The sequence below is a fragment of the Paramormyrops kingsleyae genome, chromosome 16 (genome assembly GCF_048594095.1).
Source record: "Paramormyrops kingsleyae isolate MSU_618 chromosome 16, PKINGS_0.4, whole genome shotgun sequence".
Classification (NCBI taxonomy): Eukaryota; Metazoa; Chordata; class Actinopteri; order Osteoglossiformes; family Mormyridae; genus Paramormyrops; species Paramormyrops kingsleyae.
In genome coordinates this window covers 25,076,077-25,103,182 of record NC_132812.1, presented here as the reverse complement: position 1 = coordinate 25,103,182, position 27,106 = coordinate 25,076,077, and the positions used below count along the sequence as shown (strand labels likewise).

General features: G+C 44.0%; 2 protein-coding genes and 1 long non-coding RNA gene across 8 annotated transcripts in view; 1 reads left to right on the top strand and 2 right to left on the bottom strand.

Annotated features, from left to right (window-relative positions):
- LOC111852225 (myc box-dependent-interacting protein 1) overlaps positions 1 to 5,323 on the bottom strand; it is a 14,228-nt gene extending 8,905 nt beyond the window's left edge. For 3 of the 6 annotated variants that reach the window (XM_023827866.2, XM_023827867.2, XM_023827868.2), the window contains exons 1-4: positions 5,087 to 5,321; positions 656 to 736; positions 172 to 226; positions 1 to 19 (exon numbers count right to left, since the gene is read on the bottom strand). The exon at positions 1 to 19 is cut by the window's left edge and continues 76 nt beyond it. In XM_023827866.2, coding sequence (XP_023683634.1) covers positions 1 to 19; positions 172 to 226; positions 656 to 736; positions 5,087 to 5,167 — 236 coding nt within the window. In that variant the 5' untranslated portion in view covers positions 5,168 to 5,321. Of the gene's footprint in view, positions 20 to 171; positions 227 to 655; positions 737 to 5,086 lie in introns of all 6 variants that reach the window. The other 3 variants (XM_023827870.2, XM_023827871.2, XM_023827869.2) reach the window with 2 other exon arrangements.
- On the top strand, positions 4,218 to 20,305 carry LOC111852226 (uncharacterized). Its single transcript, XR_002840183.2, has 3 exons — positions 4,218 to 4,532; positions 7,182 to 7,530; positions 19,591 to 20,305. It is a non-coding gene; the product is annotated as an uncharacterized lncRNA (long non-coding RNA).
- On the bottom strand, positions 20,299 to 27,106 carry cyp27c1 (cytochrome P450, family 27, subfamily C, polypeptide 1). The gene is made up of 9 exons (XM_023827865.2): positions 26,610 to 27,106; positions 25,206 to 25,396; positions 24,664 to 24,863; positions 24,333 to 24,542; positions 23,776 to 23,939; positions 23,358 to 23,524; positions 23,118 to 23,196; positions 22,756 to 22,959; positions 20,299 to 21,484 (listed from the first exon to the last, which is right to left on the bottom strand). The coding sequence occupies exons 1-9, from the start codon at positions 26,901 to 26,903 to the stop codon at positions 21,368 to 21,370; spliced, it is 1,626 nt and encodes a 541-aa protein (XP_023683633.2). The 5' UTR covers positions 26,904 to 27,106; the 3' UTR covers positions 20,299 to 21,367.

The window sequence follows — 27,106 nt, the reverse complement described above, 5'->3', positions numbered from 1 at the left end:
TTGGATGACTCGTGCATTGCTGTAGGGAGGGGGGAGGGGGGGTTGCAGGAAAAAACAGGCCTCATTGGGGACACTGTACAGGGACTGCGAGGTAACACAAAATCACCCAGAGGGTCACTCTGGGAAGACAGACACACGGTCGCGGACAAACGGACGTTACGGATGGCCGACCTTTGACCGCAGTCAGGTAGGCCCTGAGGTCCTTCTGCAGTTTGGTGCCCTCAGTCTGAAGATAGAGCATCACAGGGAGATGATCACAAGCAGCACATGGAAAGGGGTGGTTTATACCAGCGTTTGGGGTCCTCGGGGTCCCCCAGACAGCCCACTGGGAGCTGGGATGGAGCAAAAAACGTGGACCGTCTGGGAAACACCGACTTATATGATGCAGAGGAGAGGGACATAAAAGGGAAAATCGGGTAGGAAGGGGAATCCTTTAGGATACAGGACAAGGGAAAACGGAGGTCAGTTAGGGGTCTGTTCAGGGAAGTGGAGCTGTTGAAAAGATCAGCAGCTAAGTCAAGTTTAGCCAGACTTCATTTTTTTTGGTATCAGGGCTATAGTCCTGAGTGATGGGGCCTAACGACGCCCCTGGGCCTGTTAAAGGGGAAATGAATGGGCGGGTAGGGAGTCACGTGGGGACAGGAGACACGCTCACCAGCTGCTTGTGAAAGTTCAGCACTCCCTCTTCGAATAAGATGTCCTTAGTCTCATCAGCTTTGCCCAGCTTCTGCAGGACCTGGGGGGAGGAGACGGGACATCTATGAAAATCCCTCAAAACAGCTGCTCATCTACGATATCGGCTTGACAGTTAGCCACATGTACTCTTAGCAGTTCTGTTCCGGGTAATGAAGTCGGCAGGTAGGGACAAGGTGAGAACCTGTACAGCTTTTCCCAAAACCGTGGAGCACAGGTTGGACCAACCTGCAAGACCTGCTTGCTTCCATGCATCACACCAGATCAGCACTTTCCCTCCTACTCATTCAAACTAAACGAAAACAAACTCCATCCTATAATAGGGGTACCATGAGGTGTGGTCCGCCTGGGGTAGGGGTATCTTGGGTGGGGTGCTGTCGTGGGGGCCGCCATGCCTCTCTCTCTGGCCCGCTCGCGGTGCACGGTGAGCCCGACCTGCCTTGGTTGGCCAAACAATAACCTTCCCCCAATCAATCTTCCTATAGCTCCTACGTATCTCTCCTCTCTTCCATCTCTACCTCCAAATATTTCGTTTTTATCTTCCCCATCAAACACAGATACACACATGCTCATGCACAACACTTGTGAATGAGCTGTGTACAGGCCGCTTGGACCTTGTTCTTCTACAGCCATTTTCATCCATCTTACATTTTCAGTTTGTTTTGTGTGTTATGCTGCTGTTCCCTGCTGCACTGGGAAATCAATTCAAATCTATTTGTATATAGCGCCTTTCATAAGACAGTCATCGCAAGTCGCTGGACATGACTGTGTGCCAATCCATTAGTGTTTTGTTCACTTTGCACCCCGTCAAACAAACTCACAGTTTCTCCTCAGCATTTAACAAATACATTTCAATTAGTTTGATCAGTTCTTTACTTGTTCACTGAAAGGGAAGTAGTCAGATTGGGGGGGGGGGGGGGTGTTATTTTGCTCTGGCCAGTTGTGGCAGGATTTCCTCTGCAAGCACATCCCAGAAGGTCCTGAGCAGATAAACCTGCCACACCACACCGGACAGGCAGAGGCGGAACAGCCCGGTGTCACACTGAGCGTGGCATGCAAACTCATCACCGGGCCGAGGAATCATCATACAAACAGAATACTGGTGAAACAGAATCGAAACTGAAGAATGGGGTGGGGGCAGGTGGTGGGGTGGGGGGTACTGTACCCTCTGTAAGACGGTGGGAAATCAGAGCTTCTAAATACTGCACAGCAAAATGTGCAGTTTCCTAAATAATTTACAAAAGCATTGTGACTGATATCAGATATTTAGCCAGCATTTAGCATGGTGTCACACACACTTCCCTGCTAGGGTCTGGTTTCACCTTCCCAGTTTATACGTCTGTGTGCCATGGATTTCACTTCTTTTTTTCTCCCACAATGAAAGATCCAGTTCCTGTATACAGGCCCTGCCACGGAGGGAGCGGTAGATTCGTCTCAGTAACGGATCATTTGTAATGTCAGAGAAACCCCACACACACACAGCTTATGTTTCCTGTTATTTACTACAGATGTCATTTTAAATACTGTCAAAGGATACATATTCCTTTTCAGATGAGACTTCAAAAGCTGATCTGCAGCTATCAGAAACCTCCGGAAGCTCCTCAGTCCTTTTTACTCGAAGAGCCTGGACACTCACAAAGTTATAAATCACAGCAGGTAATTCTTCCCGAACCTGTGGAGTCTGTGCCTTGTGTGGTAACCACGACAGGACGTGAGCGGCACTGAATCGCAACACAATGACCCCCCTGTGCTCCTCCAGATGTGGCCCCTGATGCCTGCGATGGCACGCGGCAGCCCCCTGAACACCTGGTCAACTGACGTGAGTGCGTGATGTTACACTTAACCGTTTACTGACACTTTTAGCTAATGGAAACTCCCAGTGATCAGGACTCAGGGACCTACAATAGCTGGTTAAATTACATCAAAAACCTCTAATCCAATCATCTGGAGACTAAGGCTGTTTTCACACCTGTGCTTTTTCGCCTGGTCAAATCAAACTCTGGTTAGCTTTCCGTTTTGGTGCGATTCATTAGGGCAGGTGTGAACACAGTAATCGCAGTGGATGGTTCTTCAGGAAGGATCATCCTTCAAACAAAATACAGAGTGAAAATGCCCTAATAGCTGAACTGCTTGAAAACAGGAAGTCAGTCCACTAGTCTGTTCAGAGGCCTTATTGCTGCCCCTTGTTGCCTTCACTGGGGTACAGAGGTCTATCCTTCCCTCACTGGTGTTTTGTTTCAGGCCAGTGGCGAAAATAGCCTCAAAGCTGCTTCTGCCACCAGGCATACTGGAATCCAGGCAGGATGAGCGAGAGCCACACACTGTGCACTATTCATAGGAACCATCAGGTCTACATGGAGACACCAGGGATGGGGTGGGGGAGGGGGATGGCCGCGGCAAAGGTAAGACCCTTAGCAGAAAGTGGGAAAATTCAAATCAGACCTTCAAGTAGATGATGTATGAAGCACTTAGCAAGCTGTCCAAGTGTCAGGTTTTCTGTAGCAGCTTCCACTCCAGAAGACACTGTGCCCTTTCATGAAAAGGCAGCATTCATCTCAGGAAGTTACAGAAACCATATGACTTCTTGTGTTGTCAATGCAAAGCCTGTGGATTATCTCAGATTTGTTAGCTAGAAAGAAGCTGTATATATCTAATGTTGTGTTAACCTCGTGAGATCACTTTAAGATCGACCAACTTGGTTCGTCCTCAAGAACCATCCAGACCAAGACCTTCTGAGTCATTATAACTGTTCATCTACTGCACTGACCCCTGAAGTCTCAACTCGAACTTGAGAATAAAATTTACCACAAAACGACGACTCCAAAGAACATTTCCATCACAGTTTGAGTGACATGAGTGACTGGTGACCAAAACCAACATGCCAGATTCAGAATTATGGTGGAAGTCTAAGCCTGAAAAAGGAAGTCAGTTTGAAGTTAGCAGGAACAACTAAAATAAGAGTGTTTAAGTTGTGATTTGAGTCTCGATTTCCACTGGTCACTTTATTTTAAAGCAGAGCTCAGCACTTCCTCAAAAACAAGCTCCTTATTTCATCAGCTGATCCGTCATTTCACATCCTTCCAATCCTTGTTTATTTGTTACGCCCCAAACCTTTTACTTTAGAAAAGGCCGATACACAAAAAAACAACATTAAAATCGTAACGACCAAACAGGAACAACTAGGCATTTCTGGTGGGTGGCCTAAAACAGGCCAAAATTTGTGACCACGGCAACAGAGGCGATAGGAGGAAGGTAATGAACTAACAGGAAACGAGTAGATGGAAGCAGATGAAGGAAGTGGTTCACAGAATGGGTACAAGTGGGCAACAGGAATTTCATGCAACTTGAAAAAGGCTTCTCTTTCCGAGTCACATAGCAGAGCATGTGTGGCAAAATGGCTCTGAAAACAGGAGTAACAGCTTGTGGGGGGGCTGGCAAAGGCATGCCCCCATAGCTTTTCCCACATCGGCTGTCAAGTATCATTTGTCCCATTCCTTAATCCAGTCCCGTCCCACGACGTGTGGGAATCCCCACCTCTCCAGAATCTATGTTCAGTTCTGCCCCCGTGAACGTGGAAAAGAACATGCGTGTGTTGGGGGTAGGGAATCCCTGCTCATACCCTGCCATAGAAACCCCTGGACATGGAGGACATGCTACTGACTGAGCCAGAACCGAAATCACGACTTAAACGAGCAAACGCCTATTTCCCAAAACGTCTAACGCGGCAGCTGCCTCTATGCCTGACTGCCCGCTTAGCGCAATGCAGAAAAAGGCTGAATATGCGAAAGAATCGACATTATCAGAAAGCACGCAGCTGGGAGACTTCCAGTGGTCCTAAGGTGAGACCCCCGCCGCGCCGGGGGGGGGGGTTCGGGACAAGCAGGCAGCCCGTATCTGGCCAGCAGCGCACTTTAAATTATACCAATGCGCGCAAGGGAGATTTAACGTCGCAGAGATGGTTTCTGAAAAATACTCACCGTAATGAACAATAACCACAACAATAATAACAATTACAACAATAATAAAAATTAATATTATTAATAATAGTAATAATAATCCAAAAAAAAGGCGACATGAACTGAAGTCCACTGACGCCGGTTTATTGCTGAGTATAACACATCGTTATCAAACATCAGCTGCGCTTTATTACAGCACACGAAATGTCTCAATAACGTAATACGATTGACGACCAGACAGAAACCCAGTTGCAGACGCGATCGTACGGTTGCATTTACTATTTTTAGACGCCACTCTCTCTGCCGTGGTATAATGCAGCCATCCGAAAGCGTCACTGGCAGCTAATTCGGGGGCCGACGGCAAGCGTCCGGCGCTGACATTGAGGCGGATCGCGGAGCCCCGGCTCCATCATCGGTCGAAGCGATCAGGGTCTTACCTTTTCCTGCGCTCGGTTTATTTTCTTCTGCACGTTACTTGCCAGCTTTCCGGCAGTAACCCCCTTGCCTATCTCAGCCATCTTGTTTCCTTTAAAAACGCGTGTATTAGACAATCTGATGAGTCAGAAAATGTGTATACGTTAAGGAGGAAGAGGTGAGAAGGGGGTTGAAAGCGTATAGAGAAAAAAAAACGAGTGTAAGGAGAGGGGACGGGAGCTCCCCCATGCTGGACAAGCCCTCTTAAAGGAGCCGCGCGGCTTTCTAAGCGCAGCCGAGCGCTCGCGGCTCGTCTGCAGGAAACGCGTGTATATGCAAACTGAAATTATTTATCTAAAATTTAATTTTGGAAAAATAATTCTTACAGCGACTTATCTGCGAAACAACTGTGGATAGATATATTCCCACTTATTATTTTGAATTACCGGTTATATCGAACATCAATATTTCTCCGTAAATGTAGAATTTGACTGATGTAAAGGAAATTAACCATTGTAAATACCCAGAACCATAACTGATGTTTTCAGATGTCAACGGAAAATTCCATAAGGAAGCCATCTTTGAATTTAACCATTAATTTGTATCGGCCACCAATCTGGAATTATTTAATATTGTGTTACGTTCAATCCTACGTGAATTGTTTTTTGGACGTGTTACGATGTCACACAGGTTTGTGCATTATTCCCGTTCAGCCCCAATCTCATATAGCATCGTGCCCGTCTGTGGACCGTCTGTCTGTTTCAGATACAGTTATGGCAGTCAGAAGCTGTTTTAACTTCACCGTGTGTCTTTCTGAATAGCATCGTCATTTTTGTTCCCTGTTCCTGCTGACGCACACGTGTAAATACATAGAAGAGTGGACCACCGAATGTGCTGTTAAGGTTCCCAGTGTCATTGTGTTTCAAAGGGAAGAGTGATTTTCAATCACTTCCCAAGGGTTCTGCTCAGTACTGCTCCTTCCTAATAATAACAAGTGTGAGCTCCATCTGGTGTGTCTGTGTGCGCGCGCGCGTGTGTGGTGTGTTTGCGTGGGTATGTATATTACATTGTGGGGACCAAATAAAAACCTGTTATTTTGACTTTGTGGGGACATTTTTCTGCCCCCGCCCCCCCACAAGGGAAAACTCAGCTTTATATAAATTTGTATCTGCAATTAAAAAACTGAAAAAGTCTTGTATTTCGTTTGGTTACTTCTGATTAAGGTTAAAGCTGAATAGGGGTTAAAGTTGTCATTGCTGGGATTAGGGTTATGCCCATAGAAATAAATGGTAAATCCCCAAAATGATACAGATACCTAATCTCTCTCTCTCTCTTTCTCTCCCTGTGTGTGTGTGTGTGTGTGTGTGTGTGTGTGTGTGTACTGTAAGGATTGGTCCCTGACCCCATTTGTCCAGCAGGTGTCGCTGGCCATCCAGTTTGGTGTTAGCTCCTTCTGTTTCTGCTGTTCCCTAGGTTGCTGCATAGCTTAGTGGGCTGAGTGGGTGGCCATATCATCCAGGCTTCCCTTTCTGTTATGAGTTTGAGTTATGAGTTAACATTTACGTTACTTTGTATTTTAAGTTCCATCTGTCAGATCAGAGTAATTACCAAGGGATATTTAGGACTTACCCAGTCGGGTATCATTGGATTCTGTAGAGTCTCTGGAATAAAGCTTCAGTGAATATTTCTTTCTATGATATTCTGTTTGCAAGATATAAGCAATTTTGTCTGAGAAGCCCTATCTCACAACTGGCCTATGCTGACATTTTGCCCACAATGAAGCTGCTTGGGGACTACAAACATGGTGCCATTTACCCTCCTGTCTTTGTTTGACACCCTTGTGGTCCCTTTTGTTCTTTTTTTCTTTTGTTTTCTTGTTTTCTTATACTTCAAATAAAACCCCTTTCTTTTGTGAGCCGCAACGTGGATTGTCTGCCTTTTACTATGCTTGTCCGTAACATTATACACTCACTTTATTAGGTACACCTGTTCCACTGCTCTTTGAAGCAAGTATCTAATCTTCCAATCATTTGTTAACAGCACAATGTGTAAATGAGGATTTTAAAAATATGCTGAACTGCTGGGATTTTCACACACAACCTACTCTATGGTTTACAGAGAATGGGCCAAAAAAAGATCCAATGAGTGGTGATCCTCTGAGGCAAAAAATGGCTTGTTAATGGCAGAGGTCAGAGAAGAATGGCCAGACTGGTTCAAGCTGATGGAAAGGCAACAGTAACTCAAATAACCACTCTTAACAACCAAGGTATGCAAAAGACCATCTCTGAATGCACAACATGCTGAACTTTGAAGCAGTCATTCCTGTAGGAGCAGAAGACCACATCGGGTGACCCTGTTAGCTAAGGACAGGAAACTGAGGCTACAGTGGGCACAGCCTCAAGAAAATTGCGATATTCAGATGGTAGGGTCAGAATTTGACATAAACAACATGGATCCACCCTGCCTGGTATGTATTACGACGAACTCGTGGACGATTACGTTGCCCACATAGCATAGAATTAATAACAGTTGTTCACTGTCCTCCTGTTACTGTAATATTCTGAGCAGTTGTGATTGTTCAACTCCACCTAGCAGACATACGTATGAGGTGATTGAGGTGTGGATCGATTCTGATCGTGTATGGACTAATCATCCTGAAATTCAGATACGTCGTCCATGATTCACCCATAATATTATTGTGCAAAGGTTGAACTGCACAAACATGTTTTTTACTGATTACTTGTATAACTTGTTTTTCACTAATAACTTATTTCTTATAAAATGGGTCAGGATGCTTCTCTAGTCCTAAAAATTCTTGTCCTGGGATACTTTATTCTGTTAAGCCTGGGATGTTTATCTTGTTATTTCTGATTTACGGGATGCTCACTCTGTTCAGGGATGCTTACTTTGATTTTCTAAGGGGTTTTTCCTGAAAAGGAGAACAGGTGGCTCAATATGGTTCAGTATGTGGGACTCTTATCTCGTCTTCAGGAAGACGGGGAGGATCGGCATATGGGACGCTTATCTCGTCTTTAGGAAGGCGGGGAGGATCAGCATATGGGACGCTTATCTCGTCTTTAGGAGGGCGGGGAGGCATTGACCAAGGACTTTTGTCTTATTTCTTGATTGAAACCATACCTAGCAATCAGGGTGTGGGATGCTTACCTCATCCTATGGAAGAGGGGATTAATTATGGGAATTTATCTTATTATTTTTGATCAAAACCAGCATTTCCTGGACAAAATTGGAAATTTGAGAACACATTGCGTGAGGGGAGGGCTGAGCCTGGCCAGCTCGTTCCCTGCCTGCACGCTGCGCTAAAATTAGTATAAAGGAAGGGGGAGATCCCATCGCCCGGCATTTATTGCGTCTCACGTGTTGGTCTCCTGCCAGGACTGAAACGGGCCCCCCAGTCTAAGAGTGAAGGTGGGTGATGATGGCACGTCCAAGTGTGAATAGCTTGCAGCATTATTATTGATTATTACTGGGATTACTTTTCACAATTTATGATATGCATAATACTTTGTATTCTTTTTAGACTAACTATTGTTCATAATTCATATGCAATGGTTTGCACTTGTATATATATACATATAATATCCTCACATCATTTTAACACGCTGGTGTCAACAATTCATTCTGGTGGTGGGGGTGTAATGGTGTGGGGGACATTTTCTTGGCATACTTTGGTCCCTTAGTACTAACTGAGCATTATTTAAATGCCACAGCCTACCTGAGTATTGTTGCTGACCATGTTCATCCCTTAATGACCATCGTATACCCAGCTTCTAATGGCTACTTCCAGCAGGAAAACGTGCCAAGTCACAAAGATTATATCATCTCAGATTGGTTTCTTGAACATGTCAATGTGTTCAGTGTACTGAAATGGCCTCCACTCTCATTAGATCTCAATCCGGTAGAACACCTATGGGATGTGGTGGAATGGGAGATTCACATCATGAAGGTGCAGCTGACCAACCTGCAGCAACTTTGTGATGCTATCGTGTCAACGTGGACCAAAGTCATTGAGGATTGTTATAACAAGACAAATAATTAAGGCAGCTCTGAAGGCAAAAGGGGGTTTAACCTGGTACTAGCAAGGTGTACTTAATAAAGCGGTCATTTGGTATGTGTGTGTGTGTGTGTGCGTGTGAAACAATACAGTGTGTGTATATATATATATATATACACACACACACACACACACACACACACACATATACAGTGGAAACAGAAAGTGTTCAGACCCCTTGTCATTTGTCAATTTTTATGTCACAACCTTATGCTAAAATTGCTTGAATTCATTTTTTATGTCATCAGTCTACATTCAGTATTCCAGAAGCAGAATTTTAGAAATGTCTCCAAATTTATTACAAATAAAAGAAACGAAACAACACAATGAATTAAGTATTTGCACCTTTTACACACTTATTTGAAGCATCGTTAGTAACGATTACAGCCTTGAGTCTTCTTGGATAAGACGCGACGAGCTTTGAGCACCTGGATTTGGAGATTTTCTGCCATTATCTGCAGATCCTGTCATGCTCTGTCATTTTGGACGGGGACTGTCAGTGGACAGCTAGTTTTGGGTCACTTCAAAGGGGACTGATTGGGTTCAAGTCTGGACTTGGCTGGACAACACTAGGACATCTGCAGAGTAGTCATTAAGCCACTCCTGCATTGTCTTTGCTGTGTCATTGTCCTGTTGGACATGAGCATTCTGGAGCAGGTTTTCATGAAGAATATCTCTGTACTTTGCTCTGTTCAGCTTTCCTTTGACCCTGACTTGTCTCCCAGTCACTGAAGAACACCCTTATAGCATGATGCTGTCACCACCATACATCACCACTGGGGTGGGGATGGTACTGCACAGGTGATGAGTGGTGCCTGACTTCCTTCACACATGACACTTTGAACTGAGGCCAAACATTTCAATCTTGGTTTCATCAGACCACAACATCTTGTCCCTCAGAGTCTAAGAGTCCTATAGGTAGCTTCAAGCTTTCATCTGATGTTTACAGATCAGTGGCATGTTGCAGTGATAGCTGACCCTCGCGAAGTTTCTTCAAACATGATCTTTGGGGTTCAGCCTGAGTGACCATGCGGATCTTGGTCATCTTTCTTGACAAGGTCTTTCTTCCCCAATTGCTCAGTTTGGCTGGACAGACAGCCCTTGGAAGGGTCTTGGTTGTTCCAAACTTCTTCTATTTAAGAATTATGGAGTCCACTGTGCTCTTTGGACACTTCAATGCTGCAAAAAAATTGTAGTCTTCCTCAGATGTGTGCCTCAACACACTCTTGTATCTATAAGCTCTGCAGGGAGTTGCTTCAACCAAATGGCTTGGTTTTTGCTCTGATATACATTGTCAACTGTAGGACCATTTTTAAGACACTTTTTCAATTATATTCATTATGTCTTTAAAGTAATTATAACAATGCTCTTTTTTCTGTTTTATCAGACATCTAATTTTTTAGGTTTTATTCACCTGACATGTTTCGACGTTCGCTGTCGTCTTCCTCAGAGTGAACATCAGCTGATAACTAATGAGCTACCGATAACATCCGGTAACACTCTGAGGAAGGCGACAGCGAACGTCGAAACATGTCAGGTGAATAAAACCTAAAAAATTAGATGTCTGATAAAACAGAAAAAAGAGCATTGTCATTTTTAAGACAGTTGTGTGCCTTTCCAAATCATGTCCGATCAATTAAATTAATCATAGTAGGAATCCAAACATTTCAGGAATGAGCATTAGAAATGGGATGCACCAGAGTTCAAGCATTAGGGGCTCCGAATTACAACTGTCATGATTACTCCGTTAAACACGATTAATCGATTATTTTTTCCTTCTCGATTACTCACAATTTGGCCGAAGGAAGACGTCCATTGCTTATGAGGGTCTAAATAATTCCATTCACATTAAAAGTGAATGAAAATACAGTCATCCGTAAATATTGCAAAGCAGAATTTAATATCGCCACAGAACGACTGCAATGCAAGTATATCTTAAAATAATCCATTTGGAAAAATAAATTATGCGAGGTTAACCATAGATATGTGCCATTTAGCCACGCGGAGTAGCCTAGTCTGTCTTTGTCATCACGTTGACTTAAATTATTTTACATAATTTACTTCCTACGATTCCTGTATGTCAAAATAATTGCTGGTAAAACGAAGGTCAGCCTCGTCGCTTAGCCGCATCAACTTACATAATACAGGGTTGCCAACTTTGATCAGCTTTGAGACAAGTCTGCACACACATTTATTTGTATGTAAGCGTTTTATTACCTTGTTAATATTCTGTATGGTTTTCAAAATACCTCAACGGTTTTGTGTAGCTAATTTTAGGTTTATACTGGAACAATATAGATTTGTAGTAAGGTTTGATGTGTAAGTATGAGCCAGATACCTATGAGTTGGCAACCTTGTGCCCTTGCAAAAGCACCGGCGGTAAACATTAGACTGACTTTATTTATTTATGTATTTATTGTTACATATACTAGATAATTTTGAAAAGGAACCTTCATTAAAGTTAAATAAAGCTTACTAAGTTTCGTTTTCCAGTTGCATGTGCATGAAATACCATGTTGAAACTAACATTACACATTGTGCAAGCTTGTCACCGCGGTCTGCATGTTCACCGCGGATCCTCCGGTTTCCTTTCACTGTCCAAAAACATGCAACAAAAATGCAGTGCTGTGCTTAAACTGACTCTATGTGTCACTGAGTGTGCAGCGGTTGGGTGATTTCTGCGTCGTGTTAATTATATTATATTATATTATATTATATTATATTATATTAATGATTACTCGATCAATCGTCAGATTAATCGGTAGATTATTTGAATTTTTTATATAATTCACAGTGATAGCCCTTGTCCGAATACTATAGTGTGATATTTTAAAGTTTTTAGTTTTCATGAGTCTTGCTGTTGTGTGTCGTCTAAACCTTGCACAGACTTGTAATATAATAATTAGTGATTCGTAGTACGGCAACCCCGTACTGTATTGTGTCTGTATTGTTTCTCTTTTGTTGTTGATTTATTAATTACGATGTGTGCATTGTATTCTGGTTCTAAATGCAAAGTTAAAAATGAAATATATAAAAAATCTTCTGCATATCGCCCATCCCTAGATGGCAGTCACGTCACAGATTCACAGCGGCACTCCTTACCTTCTTTTCGTCTCGCAGGTCCTGACCCAGTTTTCTTCGTCATTATGTACTTCAAAGTGGTTTCAAAGTAAAATTTATTGTGACATTATGGTAACTTATATTTATGGTGAATACACCCTTTTTTCAGGACTCATTACAAGAAGTGGCCTAAATGTGGATGCAGGAGTGGGTAGACCGATGGGTGGATGAACTAATTTGGTTCTGTAACTTAGTCATTACATCCTAAGAGGATCTGGTTACTAGATGATATTTTACAGCTTTTATAGAAGTGGACCCTGTTAGACAAATATATCTGCCCGTAGAGTACGTGTAATTAGTACTATATTTCCGTTTGCTAATCTGATATAATTGGTATGCTGTACTTGTACAAACATACAGACATGGACAAATTTGCTGGTACCCTTACAGCTCAATGAAACAATGCTTCATTTCTCCTGAAAAGTGATTCAATTAAAAGTAATTGTCTAATGTATTACTGCACGCCTTTAGTATATAATAGAGTAAATCAACAAAATTATGAAAAGAAATGATTTGTTGTTTATTTTACAAAGATATGCTAAAATAATATGGACAGATTTGTTGGTACCCCTAAAGAGACTATTAATCCTTGCATTATAGTCATGTTTCAAACTAAGTGTTTAACCTTAAATAGTATCACAGGAGCTTTCAAGCTTTTCAACACATGCTACTGTGTTGTTTGGTATCATTGTGTGAACTTGGACCAGAGAAATCAAAGGAGAGAGCTGTCTGAGGAGCTCAGAAAGAAGATTATAGATAACCATGTGAAGGGTAAAGGCTATAAGACCATCTCCAAGCAGCTTCATGTTCCTGTGACCACAGTTGCCAATATTATTAAAAAGTTTAAGGTTCATAGGGCTATAGCCACCCTCCCAGGATGTGGAGGCCAGAGGTAATGCAACCCCAGGTTGATTAGAAGGATAATGCAGACTTTGAATGCATTCAAAACCATTCAAGCTGAGCTCCAAGGTCAAGGTACGTCACTTTCTGATCGTACCATCCGTCACATTTTTAACAATGATGGACTCCATGGAAGAAGACCCAGGAGGGCTCCACTATTGACAGAAAAACATAAAAAAGCCAGAGTGGAATTTGCCAAAATGCATGTTGACAAGCCCCAAAGTTTCTGGGAGAATGTCCTTTGGACTGATGAGACAAAACTGGAGCTTTTTGGTCAGTCACATCAGAAGGAAAAATTAAGCCTTAAAAGAAAAGAACACCATACCTACTGAAACATGGAGGGGACCTTGAATCTGTGCAGATTTGTGACCAACAAAGTCACACATTTTAATATAGTGGTTAGTCGGGTTTTGAATGAAACAGCTCCTTTGAAAAATAGTAGTCAAAATCACGAGATATTCCTCATGGTTTAATGATCACACGCATTCTCACAAATAGGAGTGCTGCACACGATAGTGCACATGGAAGTCCATGAGGTTAGAGCTGTTCAAGACGGCATTGCCCACTCAGTGACAGACGGAGACATCTGATTGGTCGTACGAATGGTCCAATAGCCTGCAACAATGCAAGCAAGCCCCACGTAGGTTTGCTGCAGCCTGTTACTCTGACCTTACTGTTCACTATTGAAATAGCCCTCACTAACTTTTTAAGACAATAGCTTATTCTTATATATAAGGCTGAACCTCCACTGCCAACTAATTTTGGTAGCAAATATTTTGTAGACTTCTTTAACAATAACATCACCAGTATTAGACTTCAAACATGGCCCACAGATCAGTGGGCTGCAAACCGAACATGTGCACATCCCTAATGTCTTTAAATTAGTTGATGAGCAAGAGATACAAGTATTAATAACAAAACTAAAATCTACCACTTGTTCCAAGTGGTAGCTGGATCCTATCCCCAGTTAACTTCTTAAAGAATCCTTAAGAGTTCTGGAAAAACATATAACTGGCATAATTAATGCATCCCAGGTGACGTGTCAGACCAGGTTAAAGTAGCAGTTATCAGACACCACTGAAGAAACCAAGTTTAGATCCACTAGAGTTTAGCAGTTACAGACCTGTCTCCAACGTACCAATTTTATGCAAAGTTCTGGACAAGATAGTCGCAGCTCATCTTCAATCATGAGCCTGTTCGCCATTGAACCAGTCAAGTTTTTTGCTTTAATCCTGTCCTATATTAGCTGAGGCAGTTAGGACCGCCTCCCAGACGCTGCTCTGAGAAGTGTACTGCTTGCCATCTTGGTAAATCTTACACTTCAGTCAGTCAGTACCTTTAGTTATCAATGGGCGTTAAGTCAGGCAATGATGGGGGCCTGGTCATAATTCAATCACCTTTCTTGGCCAATCTATGGAAAAGTTTGATGCATGGGAAGGGGCACTCTCCTGCATGCATTTCTTGGGAAGGGACACTGTCCTGCATTCATATCATCGGAAGGGGCACTGTCTTGCATGCATAGAATGGAAAGGGGCACTGTCCTGCATGTATATCATGGAAAAGGGCACTGTCCTGCATGAATATCATGGAAAGGGCACTGTCCTGCATGCATATCATGGGAAGGGGCACTGTCCTGCATGCATCTCATGGAAAGGGGCACTGTCCTGCATGAATATCATGGAAAGGGGCACTGTCCTGCATGAATATCATGGAAAGGGGCACTGTCTTGCATGCATATCATGGAAAAGGGCACTGTCCTGCATGTATATCATGGAAAGGGACACTGTCCTGCATGCATATCATGGGAAGGGGCACTGTCCTGCATGCATCTCATGGAAAAGGGCACTGTCCTGCATGCATATCATGGGGAGTGGCACTGTCCCACATGCATATCATGGAAAGGGGCACTGTCCTGCATGCATTTCATGGAAAGGGGCACTGTCCTGCATGCATATCATGGAAAGGGTCACTGTCCTGCATGAATATCATGCATATCATAACCTTTTTGAAAGCTGCTGCCTTCTTCCTATGCCAGTGTTTGAAGAAGGTATCTTTTAGAAATGAGCATTAGATCTTGTGGTTAAGTTTTATACCATCTGGAAGTCTGAAAGATCCAAGAAGTCCATCACTGATAAGTGCAGCCCACACCATCACTCCTCCACCACTCTTGAGATGTGTTTGTGTGCGTTCTTGACATTTTAGCTTGCATGCCTTATTGAGTGGAGGTTATGTTTCAGCCTTTGTGACCCTAGCGATGTCATGTAACACACTGCACATAGTGCTTCCAGAGATTCCATTCAGATTGCAGTTTTTAAAAACGGTGGCATTTTATTCTAAAGAGTTTCTGGATGTCTACCCATTAATTTGACACGTAGCTTTGGCAGTTAATTTGTGTCTTCTTCTCTCCACATGCTTCTTCCATCTTCATTGGCTGCTGGCCACAAATCACCCGACTGTACAGTGAACATGTTTTGTATGTTTGGCAGTTTCAATTGTTTTGCATCCCTATGACTGGCTCTTTACTATTTTGCTTTTTTTCTGCTCTCTGCAAGGTCCTTTTTTGGCCCATTTTGATAGCCATAGAAATTTGCTTAATAATTCTGCACAGGAAAGTATCTATGTTTTCCTGTTTTTCTCCAAACAGAAAGCACGCAGACCAGATACTGAACATGCACAGCCTTTTAAACAGTTCATTCTTAATTGCAGATTCATCTGGACTGAAAATATTGGTCGGAAGAGAAGATACAAATAAAATTTTACACACTTGCCTAATAATTCTGCACACAGTGTTCTTGATAGTTTCCAGTCTGACTTCCATTAGGGACACAGCACTGAAACTGCTTTAACTAGGGTCATAAATGATGTAACAATGGCCAATGATGCTGGCAATGCAACGCTGTTCATGTCTCTTGACTTTAGTGTAACTTTTGAAATGACTGGGCATTACTTTGTTAACCCTTTCAACCCTATCCATTTTTGAATGTTTTTCTGTCCCTTCGATTTTAGGCTCATTGCATGGTATGTTTTTTGTTTTCAGGACATTCTGGGCTACTCAGATATGTCATAATTGAATGTGTAAATGCTGACACAGTCTTGATATCATCCTTTTTATGAGGAAAAGAACTACCATATTTTACAGTTAGGATAAGGTTCTTTTCATTATAGCCATCCTTCTTTTAACGCCAAACCCACCTTGAATGTTTATTGCCAAAAAACTCCATTTTTGTTTCATCAGACCATTGAATTTGGTTCCAGTCAAAGTTGTATTAGTGTTTCGCAAACTCCAGCTGCTTACTTTTATGAATAACTGACAAAAAAAGATGGTCTGATGGTTTTTTCTGAGACATGGTAACCCCAAGTTTTTACCTGGTCTGGTAATTCACTAGCAGTGATCCTTGGGGTTTCTTTTTGCCTCTCATGATCCTCCTCACTGTAGGCGGGAGAAAATAAACTTCAGTCCTCTTCCAGGCTGGTTTGTAACAGTTCCAGTTGATGCCCACTTTTTTTTATCATTGCCCTATAAGTAGAAATGGGCACTTTCAGGTGAGTAGCTATTTTTTAATACCCATTCCATGACTTATGAAGGTCAACACACTTCTCCCTCATTTGGTTTGCATGTTCAATTATCTTTCACAAATCTCCGCCACATCTTGAGGAAAAACCTCACCACCCTCTGGCGAGTGAGTGGCATAGAAGAAGGGGCAAGGAGAAAGCCAGGAAATGTGTTGCCTTCATTTCCAATCCCTTTGGATTCACAAAGAAAATACTCGGGCAGAAAAGGAGTGGCCAACTGGCATGCACTGATGAGGAGGTTAATAAGCACCTCAGCACCATCTACAGTGACAGTGCAAGAGATAAAGACCTTGGGCCATGCAAGACCCTCATAAGCCCGCCAGAACCCATTGCGGCATTTAGCAGCAAAGAGCCAACTTTGAAAGAAGTGGAAGAGGTTGTAAAGGTGACTAGAATCAGCTCAGCACCAGGCCGGCATGGAGTACCATACGTCATCTACAAGAGGTGCCCCAGACTCTTGAAGAGGCTATGGAAACTCATAAAAGTTATCTGGAGAAGGTGGAAGGTGGCACAGCAGTGGCAACACGCTGACGGTGTTTGGATTCCAAAAGAGGAGAACTCAAGTACCATCGAGCAGTTCAGAGTCATCTCGTTCCTCAGTGTAGAGGGGAAAGTATTTTTCAGTATTCTGGCCCAATGGCTGACCGAGTTCCTCCTGAAGAACTCTTACATTAACACCTCTGTGCAAAAGGGAGGAGTCCCGAATGTGCCAGGATGCATCGAACACATGGGGGTCGTCACCCAGCTGATACGGGAGGTGCGGGAAGGCAAAGGAGACCTGGCCGTTCTTTGGCTCGACCTCGCTAACGCCTATGGGTCCATCCCGCATAAGCTGATAAAAACGGCACCATGTTCCAGAAAAAACCAAGGACTTCATACTGGACTATTACAACTCTTTCAGTTTGAGAGTCACGTCTGGAAATGAAACATCTGTGTTCCATCAGCTGGAGAAGGGAATTATCACTGGATGCACCATCTCCGTGATGTTGTTTGCCTTGAACATGCTGGTGAAGTCGGGAGAGGTGGAGGGTAGAGGCCTACTCACGTGGCAGCCCCCCATCCGAGCATTTATGGATGATCTGACACTGACTACAATGTCGGTTCCGGGGTCAAATGGATCCTCCATGGGCTCGAGCATCTTATCAACTGGGCCCGGATGAACTTCAAGCCAGCTAAGTCCAGGTCACTGGTGGTAAAAAAAAAGGGAAGGTTACAGACTAGTTCCGCTTCTCACTAGGAGGAACTCAGATTCCATCCGTTGGAGAGAAGCCAATCAAGAGTCTGGGTCAGACCTATGACTGCACCCTGAAACTGCACTCCAGGAAACAACTGACCAGTTGGGGACCTGGCTGACAGCGGTGGACAGGTCAGGTCTGCCTGGCAAGTTTAAAGCTTGGACTTGTCAACACGGCATCCTGCCCCGACTGCTCTGGCCACTGCTGGTCTATGCTGTGCCCTGCGGAAGTGGCTAGGCCTGCCATGTAGCCTCAGTGACATCGCCTTATACGGGAGGAAGAACAAGCTAAAACTACCCTTCAGTAGTCTGAAGGAAATTAAAATGAAAGCTGGGGAGAAGCCCCACCGGCGCCTGAATCAGCCAGGGGGGTTGCTCGCATCAGCACGGGACTGGCAGTTGAAAGCCGACCTTGGGAGACAGCTCAAATTCGCAGTGACCACTCACAGGCCAGGTTTTGTCCTGGTGTCGGAATCAACTAGGCAAGTAGTCCTGCTGGAACTGACTGTGCCCTGGGAAGGCCGGATGGAGGAGGCCTGTGAGAGGAAGAGGCCCAAGTATGGGGAGCTGGCAGGCGAAAGCCGAAGCAGGGGGTGGAGGACCTGGTGTTACCCCATCGAGTTCGGGTGTAGAGGATCTGTTGGCCAGTTACTCATAAGGGCCCTTAAGATGCTCGTGGTGAAGGAACTGCACATAAAGAAAGCCGTCAAGAACATCACAGTCGCTGTCGAAAGGGCGTCAAGGTGGCTGTGGATCAAGCAGGGTGATCCGTGGACTGTACAGGCTGCTCAGACACAAGCCAGGGCCTGATCAACCCTGGCTGGGTCGCCTGGGCGAGGGTGTATGATGTTGTGAGACCCGAAACACCCAATGACCCCAGGATACATCACTGATGAGATGCACCACAGGTGTATGTAAGAACCCATGTTGATGGATGACTAAGGGAATTTGGCTTCTGTGTCAACTCATATTTGTACCCCAGTTGATCAGGAAGTCATGGATTACAGCTTGAAGGTTCCTATTCACTCCAATCAACTCAAAGATGTACAATTTACAGGGGAAACATGCTTCAGTTACATTGTGTTCACTATAATTTCCAATAATCGTGGCACATGTGTTTTTGTTAAAAATAATTATTTCTTGATGAATTATTTATTTTTCTTTGAATAAATTTATTTCAATGACAGGTTGGATTTTTCTTATTTTTTTCTGTGTGAGATGAAGCTACTTCACCAAAAGGTGGGTTTTTTCTAACCCATCTGAAAGAAATTGAAATAGAAGAGCATGGCTTAGTTTATGACACACTGGATAAACACAGACATACTGTAACTGACAGGTTTAGAGTCTAATGCTGAATCTTTATTGCTATCATTTTTTTTCGCGTATATACTGTATGATTGATAAAGTGAGATTTGAAAATGAAACTTTTAGTCGGCATTTTAGCCTCAAACAACAAACCAACGCTGTAGCACATCACTGTGTTTACGTGAGAGGTATTCTAGTTACACGATGAGCGGGTTCTGTTTCAACTGTTCTGACGGAGCTTGACATCAAACATACATATACAGAGGGAAGAGCACAGACAGGATCATTCGGACCACCCATGACCTTTGCTTTCCTTCCCACAGGTCTGGATGGTGCCCCGGGTGGACACTGTCTTGAGCTGGAGTGCTGGTTCAGTCCCATGGAAGCGTGACACCATAGATGTGGCTTATGAACTATAGCATCATAAGTGCAACCTTCAATCTGCCAGCTGACACAGACCTGCTCAGAAAGCTGACTCATGGCTGGACTTTGACCATGACCACAGTTTACATCTTGCAGGCTTATTTCTCTCTGTTTTCTATAATGTTAGCATGGTGAGGCAGCCACTCAGCCTCCGGCAGTATTCTTCTCCCTACTTGGGAGTTTTTGGTTCCTCTTCTCTGTTGCCTTCTGACCTTCTCTCTTCCCATGTTCCTTTTTACCCTTTTTCATATACCAGTGTTCCCCAGCCCGGTCCTCGGTGGCCCCCGGACAGTCCACATTTTCGCTCCCTCGCAGCGCCTGGCAGCAAAAACTTGGACTGTCTGGGGGTTCCTGAAGACTGGGTTGGGGGACACTGCCATGCACCCTTGTAACAGGCTTTGGGGTACTGTTGTGAAAGGTGTTATATAAAAATAAAAATAAGGAATACTATATCTAAAACAACACATACTTAATGTTAAAAACTAATTTGTATTACAAATTAATTTATATTTCAAAATATTTTTAATATTCAAGTGTGTCTTTAACCATAAATCTAATAGACCTGCGTAAGCTTCTTTCTGTATTTTGCAAAAATGAAACTAAGATCCTTTTAAGATTTCATGAAAAGTCTTTATTTAACATTTTTCAATGCAAACCACCACATTGGCGTGTCTGATCAGAACTATCCTCCCTTTTGTCAAAATGTTTACTGTGCCTGGCTACATGAAGCTCAGTCTGGGAAGAGCAGTCTAGTCCTACAGTATAACTGTATGCATTGGAGAGTGACATTCATTTGTACAAATACTTTTTAATTTGTATAAAACATTCTATAAATGTATGATCATAAATAATGTATGATCTATCATTAATAAATCTATCATTCATAAAAAAAAAAAAAAATCTACCCAAAATAACTAAAAAATTATTTTGTTTCATTTCCTCACACTTATAGAATACAGGGCCGAATTAAGACCAATATAGGCGTCTGGGCACCAGCACAATCACCCCCCCCCCCCCAATCACCCCATTAGCTTGCTACTAGCAGCAGATATATGCGCAAGTGATAGCGAGCATCTGTCAATATTTGGTAGGCTGATTACTGCACTCTTCCTCCAATTAGATTTTTTTATCAGGTATATTCAAAGGTCCCTTGACTGGGCCCCTGTGCACACGCCCAGGCTGCCCATATGCCAGATTCGGCCACGACTGACTGCAAGCTCCCTTGTTACATGGTGTCTGTGGGGAAACGGCTCATATCAGTATTACTGCTGAGCCCCTGTCCTGTAGTGCAGTTGCTGTCAACTTTGGTCCTTCAAACCAAACTCTGCATTTGCACCAATGGCATGAAAACCCTGTGAGCCTCTAATCACTGCTGTCGAAAAACGAAAAGTTCTTAAGAAGTACGTTTCATGTAACGATTTGGTAATCCACCCACGCCCCTTAAAATGAATAGGACAGTAGTAAATTTAACTATATAAGTGAAACAGTCAATAGACCAGCTTATTAAAAGGCTGGATGCTTTATTGAAGAGGGTATCTTCAAAAACTTTTCAATGGTGATTCGCATTAAGTTCAGAAGGGTATAGATACCTGTAGATTAATCGCAGTGACTAATGCACATTGGTGAAGGCAAAGTTAGCAGAGCGGTTATCCAGCTCTCCATGCACAGACTCGGGGCCTATTGCCGATCCACGAACTTTACATTGATAGGAGCTGCTGGAGTGAGCAATCCATGGGTTTTGGCGTGGACCTCGTTAGTCAGGGGGGACACCTCGATACGGAACTTCTGCAGGAGCTGTAACACAATAGGATAAGAAACATCTGTTTAACTACATTGTCATTATAGAACAGAGGTTTGGAAAATAGAGCTGTGCATGGTTACGTTTTTTTTAATCAGGGTGGTGGAGGTTTTCGAACCTGAACAAGGGTTAAAGATCAGGTAGCCTAGGCCTACCTCTAAGCAGTGGAATTTGTTTTTGCTTCACTGTTGATAGTTTGCACCACTTTTATGAATTCCCGAGAGGTGTATAGTTGAGGTCCAGCAAGTAAAAAAATCCAGACCAAGATTTTGCTTCAACCAACCAGTTGAGTATAAAAGAGGCACATTCACAAAGTACTCAACTGGTTGGTTGACGGAAAATCTTGGTCTGGATTTTTTTACTTGCTGGACCTCAACTATCCACCTCTGAAATTTTCCATGTATTAAAAATGAAAAATGAAAAATGAAGTGAGTATGCTGTGTGCATAGCTATCTTTAGCGCTATGTTGCCGCAATCGGACTAGCCATAGCACAAAGGTCCAAAACAGCCTCAGCCTTGGCTCAAAAAGCCAGGGAAATGATCCAGAAACATCACAGGGGACTCTAGTCAACATCCTCTGTGTTCTGGCTCAGCTGCCTAATATGTGCTTGGCCTAGTGAGATGGTGCAGGAGGCTTGTGCTGCATTTTGATGCCATGTTACATGGACTTTCTAAAACAGGAAGCTTCTTAGACAAACAAAGACCACAGAGACCCAGCAAAAAGTTTCCAGGACTGATGGGACACACTGATCACTTTACAAGGAAGAGGAACACAGTAACTTAAAGGGAACCTATTATGCTTTTCTAGTTTATCCCTGTCCTTTAATGTGTTATATAGGGAGTAACTCTCACCACAGAAACCACTCTCCTCTAATCTGCCTGAAACGCCTCGTTGCAATTCCAGCCCTTATTTCCATGACATGGTGAGGTCATCCCATAACACAGTCCTTATTGGCCACCTACCTGCGAGAATCTGTCTGCATGCTGTAAGACATCCCAAAAATAAAATTATGAATGTGAATATGAATACAATAGGGCCCCATGGAAGCACATCCTGCACATTAGCGTGCAAAGTCGTGGTGTGGCTTTGACCCTCGGGATTCCCTTCCACGTTACAAAAATTGTTTTATCACCTGAGAAATATCGTCTTTTAGGCCAAAGTATAGGTACATGCCTTTGTTAACAGTAGATTGCTCTTCCTGCTGTGCTACAAATAAAACAACTGATAATCTACCAAGATGAGAAACAGAAGTAGATTCGGACAAACCCGGGTGACGGCCAGATACATCTCGAGCTCGGCGATCCTCCTGCCCACACAGCTGCGGATCCCGTGGCCAAAGGGGATCGAGCCAAAGTTCTCTACTCGGTCAGCTGTGTCCTTTCGTATCCACCGATCTGGCTTGAATTGGCCAGCTTCCAGGAAGTAGTCTTCATCCATGGAGGTTGAATAATGGCACATGGCCAACTGAGTCTAAAGCAGAAAGATATGGATTTAATGTATGAAGTTCCCCTGCCCATACAGCGACATCCTGCTTAGGGTCAGTAAGCCTCCTGCAGACTGATTTAGCCACACTTCAGGCTACTGAGAGGTCACACCAGGTTCATGATACGGTCCTGCCTGGTTCTTACCCCTTTTGGGATCAAGTACCCCCCCACAATAAGGTCTTCATGCGTGATCCGACCATTTCCAGGAAGCACTGGGAACAGCCTGAGAGAGGTGACAGATGGGATGGGACTGAATGTTTGAATCCCGGACTTGCACACAGACACTTTCCCACTCCGGGACACCCAAGATCATGCTTTCATTACGCGAATGAGCCAAAACCAAAAAAAACCCTCCAACAATCATTTTAAGCTCCGTAGGTTCACCTGAGAGTCTCTTTCACCAGTCCTCGGATAAGCGGTAGGTGTTTGACATCCTCTCTGACGGCCACCTGGTCATGACCCAGCTTCCCCACCACCTCCTCGTACACCTGCTGCTGAACCTCTGGATGTAATGCCAGCAGGTACGTAACCCAAGACAGCGTGAAGGACGTCTGTGCGACAGGCAGGAGTGAGCAGCACTCCCATTAATCCATGGTCCTAATCATTAATAGTTCCTGATTGTTGCAGATGATACACAATTCCTCAGCAGCCTTTAGACAATCACCCATTAAAGCCCGCAGACCAGGAGCTAAACCTCACACACCTTACCCCACACCCCCACCCAGTGCCTTTTCTGCTGGTGTTCCCCTCTCTCGTCCCCTCACCACTATCCACCCCATATGCATGCCCTCGCCTTCCTCACTGTGTCTACTCCAGCCAGCAGCATCTCTGTCATGTTAGCGTAGATCTCCTCCAGCGACATCTCCTGGGTCACCAACAAGTGAGTGAGCAGCCCTCCTTTCACTTCCTCGCCATCAGCCAGTTTCTTCTGAATCTCTGAAAGCTTCTTGTCAATATGGATCTTACCTGCAGGAACACGAGTGGACAGAAATAGTGCTAAATACAGCATCATGAGCTCAAACCTCAGAGCAGTCCATAGTCTGAACTGTTGGTCATGCCCATGGGCTTATTTATAATGAGCCAATGGGAAGTACTTAATGTTTGAGTCACATGCTTCTTTCTGCAACTGTCATTGGTCGGTTACTCGTGTTTTAAGTTATACACATTCAACCAGATTTGAATAATATGAGAATAACCATTATTACTATGCCAAGTAATGAATCTCTCTTCATGATGAAAACTCTCATCCTTTGACAACCCTCCTTTCTATCCAAACCGTTACTCGTCCTGCTGCCACCCACAAGCTCAGACCTCCCGTCCACAGACCTACCCACCCCCCAGCTCCTAGTAAGTTCTCACTGAATTTGAATAGGCCATCCCAGGAGCTGCAGAACTCCTCCCAGGGCTTGGGGAAGATGGGCCGCAGCCACTTGGGAATGGCTCCGGCATACATGGTGGTCTTGAAGGAGCTGAACATGAGGTGCAGGGCAGCGATGTACTCCAGGCTCTGCGTGGGAATCTCGTCCTGCAGGCAGCCCAGCCGACACTCATACAGGATGGTAGATACACCTGGACAGATGGTGAAATGCGCTACACTAAGCTTAAAAAACACAACAACAGTATCTCAGACCTTTATAACCCCCCCCCCCCACACACAACAACCCAGACCCAAAAACTCCCCCTTCCTCACCTTCCATGGCATACTTAAAGAAGAGGTCATTGATGTTGACCACCGTCTGCCCATCGGCCTGTTTGCCACGCAGTGTCCAGATCCTGTCGATCAGGTCGTCGACCACTTCGTTCACATCGCCGGAGAAGACTGCCACGTCGCGTGGTCGCATGATCAGCTGCCTGAGGACGCTGCGCATCTTGAGCCATTCCTCACCCTCCCTGCAGGGCGGCGATCCGAAGCCACAGTCAGTGAGAGTAGGAGGTCCTTCAGAAGAGAATGGCGGCTGGGACAGGGGTGGCCGTCAGCCAGCAGAGTGTAGGCTATGAGGAACTTGATAGCACTAGCAGCGTTGGGAAAGCGACGCTGTAGCTAGGTGGACCCTATCTCACGACTGCACCTAAGATGCAGCCAATCACATTGTTGCACCTAAGATGCAGCCAATCACATTGTTGATTGGCAGTTTTTCCTTGCTACCAGGCAACAAAGAAAGTCGAATACGAAAGACGCTACAAGGCTTTACAATGACCTCAATGGCTGCCAGCCACAAAGCTCACACTCACGCAGAGATGAGACCCGTGGAGCGGCCCCTCATGTCACGGTACTCCTGCCACGACTCCATGTTGGCCCGCTGAGGGGCTATGCCTTCCGACCTCAGTACCTGGGCCACCATGTCCCGGTCCGCGATGGACACCACCAGCTGCGGGCCGAACCTCGACTTGAAGATCTTTCCGTACTTTTTCCTGTGTTCCAACTGTAGAGAGACGCTTTCAATTAGCGGCTAGAGCAGATGTATGAGGGTTGAATCATCAAAGTGTGTCTTTATTAAGGAGATTATGTTATGCAGTTTTGGTGAAACTTGGATGAACTGTGTAATATGGACACAGATATCTTCACATTTAATTGTTTTTAGGGAGGGAGGTAAAACTAACAATGGTTAATTGGGGTAACCACAAAAAAGTGTCTTTATTAACAATGGACAGAAAAAGCTTCTTATTGCACTCAAAAGAAAATAAAGAGATCAAGCTTAGAGAGGTGGTGCTAATTTAATCATTTTAACTGGCAACTTTTTTTTGATGTGCAGAACAAATCATATTAACGAATCTAATTTTGGTTTGCAGCCATCTGGACGAAGACTAAGGTCCTTACCTGACCTAAAACAAAGAGGGCTTCTGTTTTAATCTGCCTGTGGTCTTTACAAAAAACACATCACATTTGTTCTGTTTGCGGCATATGACCTTAAATACAGTCTCATAATGCCTTTGAACGGCAGCTTCTTTTCTATTCTATTCTGTTTTTATATCGGTTTGTTGCAATAGCATCGATGAGGCAAGTAACAGTTTTCTATTCAGTGGCATATATTTCAGGGTTGACAACTTCGGTAGCTGGATAGCCTGAGATTTTCAATTCGAGACAAGTCTGCAAACGCATTTACATGTATGTGACTGTTTTATTACCTTGTAAATGATCTTCAGGGTTTGCAAGCTATCCCAACGCTTTTGAGGTAGTTAATTTTAGGTTTATAATGGAATAACATAGCTTTGCTGTAGGATTTCTTGCGTGAGAGTTGGCACCACTGATATTTATCCCGATTTCCAACGTTCAACTACTGTAATCTGACAAAACGTTTTACTTGCACTCACACATTGCTCTGCTATACAGAAACATTACTGCCAATACTTGACAATAAGTTTGCCAAAACAGCAGAAGTTTTCCAGCAGCGGCGGGTGGTTTATGGGACAGGATCCACTGCACGGATCCTAGTTATGCGATCACGATTTCCGCCTGTATCTGCTTCTGCGAAATAGAGTGTGCAGCTCAGTATATTTAGAGTCTTTATAAAACGGATTATCTGTACAACTCCCATCAAACCTGCTCGTAGCTTCTTATTTAAGCGGCATGCGCGGCACTGTTCTTCTTGGATAGAAACTATATATGACACTCACTTTAAACACTATAGGTCTCACCTGTATTTCGTGGATCCGGCTGAATCCGTCCCGGTAAAAGAACTCTATCAGGTTACTCATGGTGCTAGGTCCCGGCATCTCTTTGATGCTTTTTACCCGACTGTCTTTATCCTCCTTCGCCGGCGCCGGCTTGGCTGCCAAGTTCCCAGCCAGAACATTTTCCTGCAGCTCAGGCACTGACCGGCTCGAAAAAAGTCTGTGGTCATGTGCAGCTGCGAGCAAAAAAAAGGCATTTTCTGATTGTCTCAGCAACCTCCTGCTAAAAAGTACAGCTGATTTATGATAAATGGCCATGATCACTGTTTGACTTAAACTTCAGAAGGACGATCAGGCGTAGGTTTCAGTCGTTTGCTCCACTAAAAATAAATATACAGCGTTCCGAAAGTGTCCGCGGTTGGACGATTTATAACGGGACTGCTGGGGGTCCGTCACCTCCGGCTGTTTTAATGTCGCTCTTAGGGGTGTGCCGGGGGGAGGACTCCCAGAACACCTCGATC